Source organism: Clinocottus analis, unplaced genomic scaffold (assembly GCF_023055335.1).
Source record: "Clinocottus analis isolate CAN_PGR_092001 unplaced genomic scaffold, fCliAna1.0.p SCAF_21, whole genome shotgun sequence".
Classification (NCBI taxonomy): Eukaryota; Metazoa; Chordata; class Actinopteri; order Perciformes; family Cottidae; genus Clinocottus; species Clinocottus analis.
In genome coordinates, this window is record NW_027175943.1 from 1,574,417 (window position 1) to 1,581,823 (window position 7,407).

The following is a 7,407-nucleotide window of genomic DNA, read 5'->3' on the forward strand; positions in this document are numbered from 1 at the left end:
GAGACACTAAATGACCACAAAAAGATACAAAACAACTACAAAGAAAAACAAAATGACCACAAAAAGACACAAAACAACCACAAAGAGACACTAAATGACCACAAAAAGACACAAAACAACCACAAAAAGATGCACAATGACCAAAAAGAAACAAACAGCAATTGCAAAGTGAAACAACTAAGGAACACAAGATAAAGAAGCTAAAAAAAGACGAGGTTGACAACAAAAAGATACAAAATTACCAGAAAACAACCACTAACTGACCTCAAAGAGACACAAAACATCCACTAAGACACACAAGGCAGCTACAAACAGACACAATTGACCACAAAAAGATACAAAATAACTACAAGGAGACACAATATGACCACAAAGAGACACATAAGCGCCACAGATAGACACTAAGTGACCCTCACAGACGGGATGACATCACCAGAGATGATCTCTTCCTTCAGGAATGTTGTTACATTTTGTGTTTTTGTACATTTCTCTCAAGACGCGTTGCAACGTTTCACCTTTGCCTGACTGACCCGGTGACATCATCCCGCCACGCGCTCGCTGCTGATCTATTTTTACACGCCGACTCCAAGGTTCACCCGACAGACACGGAGCAGGAGCCGCCGCACGGCCGGCAGCTCCTGTCTCTGAGCCGGAAGCTCCTGTCTCTGAGCCGGAAGCTTCTGTCTCTGAGCCGGCAGATTCTGTCTCTGAGCCAGAAGCTCCTGTCTTTGAGCCGGAAGCTCCTGTCTCTGAGCCGGCAGCTCCTGTCTTTGAGCCGGAAGCTCCTGTCTTTGAGCCGGAAGCTCCTGTCTCTGAGCCGGAAGCTCCTGTCTTTGAGCCGGAAGCTTCTGTCTCTGAGCCGGCAGCTCCTGTCTTTGAGCCGGAAGCTTCTGTCTCTGAGCCGGCAGCTCCTGTCTCTGAGCCGGCAGCTCCTGTCTTTAAACCGGAAGCTCCTGTCTTTGTGCCGGCAGCTCCTGTCTTTTAGCCGGCAGCTCCTGTCTTTGAGCCGGCAGCTCCTGTCTTTTAGCCGGCAGCTTCTGTCTTTGAGCCGGAAGCTCCTGTCTTTGAGCCGGCAGCTCCTGTCTTTGAGCCGGAAGCTCCTGTCTTTGTGCCGGCAGCTCCTGTCTTTTAGCCGGCAGCTCCTGTCTTTGAGCCGGCAGCTCCTGTCTTTGAGCCGGAGGCTCCTGTCCCAGAAGTAACGAGAATAAACCGGCGAAGAGTAGTTATTTAAAGCTGCTAAATTAGCTAGTAGCTGCTAAGTAGCTGCTAACTAGCAGCTACCAACGCTAACCGGCTCGACTGAGGAGCGTGCAGGCCGGTTAGCGCTGGTAGCTAGCCGCGGGCGACGGCAATATGTGTCTTTGTGGCCAACTTGAGTCTCTTCGTGGTTGTTTTGTGGTAATTGTGCGTTTCCTTGTGGTAACTTTGTGTCTCCTTGTAGTTATTTTGTATCTTTTTGTGGTCAATCTGTAGTTGTTTTGTGTCTCTTTGTAGTTATTTAGTACATATTTAGTTTTATATATTTAGTTTTATATATTTAGTTCAGCGGCTCATCGGCTCAGACAAACGGGATCGAAAGGTCGCAGGTGAGACGTGACCTCATCTGACCAGTTTCAAGTCCTCGTGTGGCTGAGCGGGTTGAGGTTCACAGAAGCGAGTTACCCAGAATGCCCTATAATTAAGGACAGGCCTTGAATCAAAGCCAGTAACTCTGATAGTGGATGTGGTGACAGTTCATCTCTGGCTGCACTGCTCTCTTATCTCTCTGCTGAAAAATGATTCACAGATAAAGTTTCACAGTCATTTTTTTTACCTTTTCAAGGATCAGAAACACTCATTAAGTCGAATTTACAGACATTTTAACGAAGGCTGATTTGCATATATTGATATATTTTTGTTTTAAAGTGTAAAATATCTGTTTAGAGACAGATCGGGGTATCTTTGTTCCTGCACAAATCCTCCTGCAAGAAAAATAAAAGCACAAACGCAGCGTTTCAGTAAATGCAAACACGTGTGTGTGTGACTCACTTCATCACCCGTCACACACACACACACACACACACACACTATGTGTCTGCACACAAGATGCAGGACCTCTGATGTGTGACGACCGGCCTGTCAGAAACACTTAGTGACAGGACACCGAACACGTTTATGGGAACAGAAAACCCCTGAAGGCGCCGGACGGGAGGTCCAGGAAAACTGGAGGTTTCCAGTCACTCTTTGGAAGAAGTGTTACCGTAACACACACACACAAAACAGAATAATAAAAATGTCTGGCTGAACTTTTCAGAATAAAAAAACTATTTTACTGCAAAGCCAGACTTTCCCCTCACTGTTGCGTGTCCTTCTGTTCATTTTAAAGCTCTGAACACGTTTAAATTCCTCTATTTGCTGTTTAAAGAACACGTCATGGCATATTAAAGTATTCTGGTAGTTATCCATCAAAACCTGCCACAAGTTCAGAGCTTTATTGAAAAAATTAAGTACTTTAAAAAAAAAGAATATTAAATAAATGAATATATATTAAAAATACTAAGAAAATACAAAAAAAGATATAAAATAATACAATAAAAATAGAATATATGTATATATATATATATAATGAAGTGAATTGTGGCGCTGCCTTCAGGGCCTGTTGGGAGAAACCAGACGAGTGGACGTGTGTTCACCAGAAGGAAAAGCAGATGTTCTGTTTATTGCTTAGTCCTTTTGGAAACTATTAGTTTCAGTTTTTCTTTACAAATGTTTTATTTACTTACGTTTGAAGCCTCGAAATCCAACAGAACACTTTCCTCCATTTGGCCGGTTTTCCTTTCGGTCAAGGAGAAAGAGGTTCATGTGCAGAGGTCAGAGGTCACGGAGGTCACTGCACACACCAACACACTGAACAATACAGCAGTTGCACAGCTGGATTTAAGGTTCTTGTCATGTGAAAAGTTGTGCTTTGTCAGTGAAGAGCGCCATCTGCTGGACTCAACACTCCAGATTAAAAGGCTCTAGATTGTGTTAATCTCTAACAGAATCAATGCAAATGTTAATCCTTTAGTTTTGAACCTGTGAATGTTGCACATGGGATTCTAGTTGCCTTTTGTGTGTCTCGGTTTTCTGATTATTATATTGGGCAGGTATCTTCTATTAAAATACATTTTAAAATATGCTCATTTGAGCTTTTTTAATTTAACCGGCACACAATCCTTTTTAATCCATTATTTATTTATCATGGAAATAATTAAATTGTGTTTCATTTTAGCACTTTGAGAATTAAAAAAAATAAAAATTTAAACACATAAGTGTAAAAAAGAAAACGAAATTAAAAAAATTTAATTGAAGAAAAAAAAATAATGAAAATAATAATAAAAAAAAAAAATTAAAAATTTTTTTAAAAAAAAATCGCCATCAATCAGCAAAAAGTATTTTTTGGCAAATGTTAAACTTTCCCTTCAGTAATCGTCTCCGCTGTGGAGCTTTCCATCACGCCGCATGATCTTCTTCAGCTCAACACTGTAAACATTTCACAACAACAACAACGACGACACTTAAAGAAACGACAATAAATGAGATTTTTAGAAAACATGCATTTTATTGTATTATCCATAATAAAAAAATTGCAAAACTTCCGTTTGTCTTCTTCAACATGCTCTTTTCTGAAATCCATTTTGTGTTTTTTTTTTCATAAGACGGCCAGTAGCAGCACTTTATTTTTTTTTACCCAAGTTCTTTTCGGAGACGCCTCCCATTATAAATACAACAACGCACAAGATGAGATATCGTAAACGAACTGCGATGTCACGAGGATCCACACGGCGGAGCCCTCGTCCGTTAAAACACTTATTATTTTGTCACATTATTATCATTAATATTATTATTATTATTATAGCAGTGTAATTTCTCTCACATTATATCCACAAGTGTCATGATAGTTATTTTTTTCATACATGCAAATACATTTTTTTGGAACATTAAAGATTAATATTCCGAACAAACCGGCGCCGACGCCTCGATCACTTTTCTTTTAAAAAACAAAAAGAAAAAAAAAAGATGCTTTTTAAATCTATTTAATAAATCATTTCACTGTGTTATTTTGTTTCGTCCGCCTCCCCTTTGACCTCGACTCCGACCAAACGGCAAAAGAAACCCCAGTAAATAGACGCATCCTCTCCGCCAGAGTTTCATGTAAAGTGCTTTAAGCCCCGCCCCCTCCACAGACAACGTCTCCTCCCCCCTGTCCGTCAGCGGCACGTGCACGACTTGGCCAACATGTCCTCCAGCTCCCGGTACTCCACCTTCTTCTTGTGCACCAGCAGCACGCTCATGGACATGTACTTGTAGGGCACGCAGGACGGCGGCGGCACGTCGCCGACGCCCAGCTCGTTGAGCGCCGTCTGGATGATGGCGTGGTTGGGCGAGTGGTAGCCGTACGTCAGCAGCCGCGGGCAGTCGCCCTGGCAGAAGCGCGGGTTGTACACGCGCGGCTCGATGAAGTAGTCGCCCCAGCCCAGCTCGTCCACGGACAGCCGGAACGAGTGCAGCTTGCAGCGGTCCTTGGGCGCGTCCGTCTTGCGCCGCGCCTCCGGGATGGAGGACGAGATGATGGAGGACCACGGGGAGGTGGAGAAGGAGGAGGGGGAGGCGGGGGCGTTCTTCAGGACGTCGTGCGGCAGGTCTTTGGAGCGCGGCCGGCGCCGGAGAAGAGGGAGGGGCGGGCCGAGCCGCCGCTGCCTCGTGGCGTTGCCCCCGTCCGGCGCCAGCAAGTCCCCGATCCAGTCCTTGGCCTCCCGCCCCTCCTCCAGGTACAGGAGGAGCGACGGGGCCTCCAGGTGGGGTTCCCTCCTCCGCCTTTTTCGGAACCACCACCCCGAGAGGCCGCCGCTCTCCTGACCCCCCTCCTCCTTCTCCTCGGCGGGTCGGGACTCCTCCCGGCACCAGTACCGGGCCTCCAGGGTGAGGCGGCCGTGGCCCCGCCCCCGCTGGACGTGGGCCGTGATGTCCGTCTCGGTCCAGCGCTCGTGGGGCTCCAGGGTGACGAGGCTGGCTTTGCCCAGGGAGGTGATGCGAGCCCGGCAGCGGGGCGGCGAGGAGGAGGAAGAGGAGGGAGCGGAGGAGGAGGAGCGGAGGTGGATGAAGGAGGCTCTGATCAGCTGCTCTGAGGGAACAGTGTCCAGGTTGTACTGCACTGTGAATCTGTAGTGGTGGTCTGAGGGAGAGAGAGAAAGGCTTTTTACCCAAGATGCCTTGGGCTGAGTTTGAACAGATCTACCACATTGCATTATGGGAAGTATAGGATCCAGCTTGACCCACAACAAAAAAACAAACAGATGTTTGTATGATAATCAGCTTCTTTTTGGGTTATTAAACAGAAGAATTATTTTTACAATGCATTGCTTCATTGTAATAATACACACACACAAACACTCAGTAAAAGTAACAATAATACAGTATAGAAATATTTTTGTTATAAGGGCATTTAAAATTGTACTTAAGTAAAAGTATATTTACGAAAATGGCATATTTCCCGAATATATATATATAAGTTTAAAAAATAATCTAATTTATAAAATAAAACGTGTTTTTTTACCTAATATTTTTCCCGTGAGTTTCCCCACTGGGGGATGAATAAAGTTGATCTTTAGCTTTAATAAAACATCTATAATTCATCTGCATAAGCAGAAGCAGAGTATAGTAGGATATGAAGCACGTGACGCAGCTCCTTCTGGGTAACTTCCCCCCAGTAAGACCCAGTGCCCTTGAACTGGTCCCCACACGCTGTCTCACCTCTGGAGGCCGGCAGGTGGCGCACGGACGCCGCGGACGGCCTCAGCAGCCGCACCGTGTTGGAGCCGAACTTCCGGTGCTGTTTGGGCCGGCCGTCCGGGCCCGCGGCGCTGCGGTACAAGCTCAACATGAACTGCAGGTTCTGGTCCGCCTTCTGCTCGTCCGTCAGCGGCCGGCGGTGCTCGTGCTCGTGGCCGTGCTGGTGCGCGTGGGAGCGCGCGCCCTTGTGACTGCGGCCGGACGCCGTCTTCCGCGCGGCCGCCGCCGCTCCGCAGGTGCACGCGCAGGTAAACAGGAAGACGAAGCAGGACAGCACGCACACGCGCAGTAAGTCGTGTTTGGCGCGGGTCGCCTTCATGTTTGTTATAATGTTAATATAAAAATAAACAACAACAATAACAACCTCTGGTGCTAGCGAGCTCCACGCACGAGGCTTTAGTTGACAACCATCCTCTGCGCGGCCAAAGGGCGGGATTTACGCGCTCACCTGGTCGCGGCCATTTTGGGCTGTCAACTTCCTGAAATTGACTGGTGACCCCTAATTAACCCCTGGAGCGCGCGCGGGACGCAACAAGTAGCGCGAGGAGGTCACGTGACTGGCGCGTCAAAGCTGCGTCAAGTGAAAAAAGTTTTTACTTTTTATTTTTATTTTATTTCACAGATTAACATTCATTTTATTATCGTGCTTATTTTCTTTTTAGTTTAAGTGTGTTTTTATACCTTCAGAGGATATAATACTAATAACTTAATTTATTTTATTTTATATGTATATATTTTTATTTATTTTTATTTTATTGCACAGATTAACATATAGTCTTTGTTTAATAATGAATACATTATTAATACATACATATTAATACATACATAATACATTATTGTTTACTCTCGTGCTTGTTTTTTGTTTTAATTGTTGTATATCTACAGATGATATAATAAATAATAATAATATACTTTTTATCTTATTTGTTTGATTTAATTGTAAATTCTAAATTGCATATTATTTATTTTATTATTATGTATTTTTTAAATGTATTCATTATTATTTATTGTATTGTTTTAATAATAATAACTTTTAAGGTGCTGTATCACCTTTTTAAAAAAAAACAAAAATCTACAAAGTTCTCTGCAGAGAAGTAAAGTATAGTTATAACTTAAATAGCAGTAACCAAAAGAAGAATGTATACCATAAAGGCAATGAATACAACAAAATTAAAAAATTAAAAAAGCAAATGGAATTGAAAAAACAAACAAATAAATAAATCAAACAAAAACAAAATGACTGCTTTAAAATCATGAATGGACATTAAAGGACAACATCATGTTGTGGTATTCTTTAGAATTAGCTTAATAAAAAACTGCTCCCAGTGATGTCATTTTACAGTAGAAATGCGTATTTGTACCTGATTGAAGGATCAGAGGATTTCTTGCACCACTTTTCTTGATCTTTTGTTACATTTTTTTTTCAAAAAAACACGTTTTGCATTGTGGTTGTCTTTGCATCTCAGACTATATTTGAAGCTTCTGGTTGCATTTTTTTTTAAACATAAAAATAGTTTGTTTGTTCTTGTTTACGTTGACGCCTCAGAGCTTTGTGATCTGCTGTTTCTGCAAAAAGTCTCGACAAAAACACGA

The 7,407-nt window shown here is 43.4% G+C and overlaps 1 protein-coding gene across 1 annotated transcript; it reads right to left on the reverse strand.

The window, feature by feature from the left end:
- Positions 1-3,558: 3,558 nt before the first annotated feature.
- On the reverse strand, positions 3,559-6,157 carry bmp15 (bone morphogenetic protein 15). The gene is made up of 2 exons (XM_068587625.1): positions 5,776-6,157; positions 3,559-5,197 (listed from the first exon to the last, which is right to left on the reverse strand). Exons 1-2 carry the CDS (start codon positions 6,131-6,133, stop codon positions 4,233-4,235), a joined length of 1,323 nt encoding a protein of 440 aa, XP_068443726.1. The 5' UTR covers positions 6,134-6,157; the 3' UTR covers positions 3,559-4,232.
- Between the last annotated feature and the right edge of the window lie 1,250 nt (positions 6,158-7,407).

Coding starts and splice junctions, on each gene's coding strand:
- bmp15 (XM_068587625.1), bottom strand. CDS start 6,133: ATGAAGGCGACCCGCGCCAAACACGACTTACTGCGCGTGTGCGTGCTG. Junction 5,198..5,775: donor CCACCTGCCGGCCTCCAGAG/GTGAGACAGCGT, acceptor TCTCTCCCTCAG/ACCACCACTACAGATTCACA.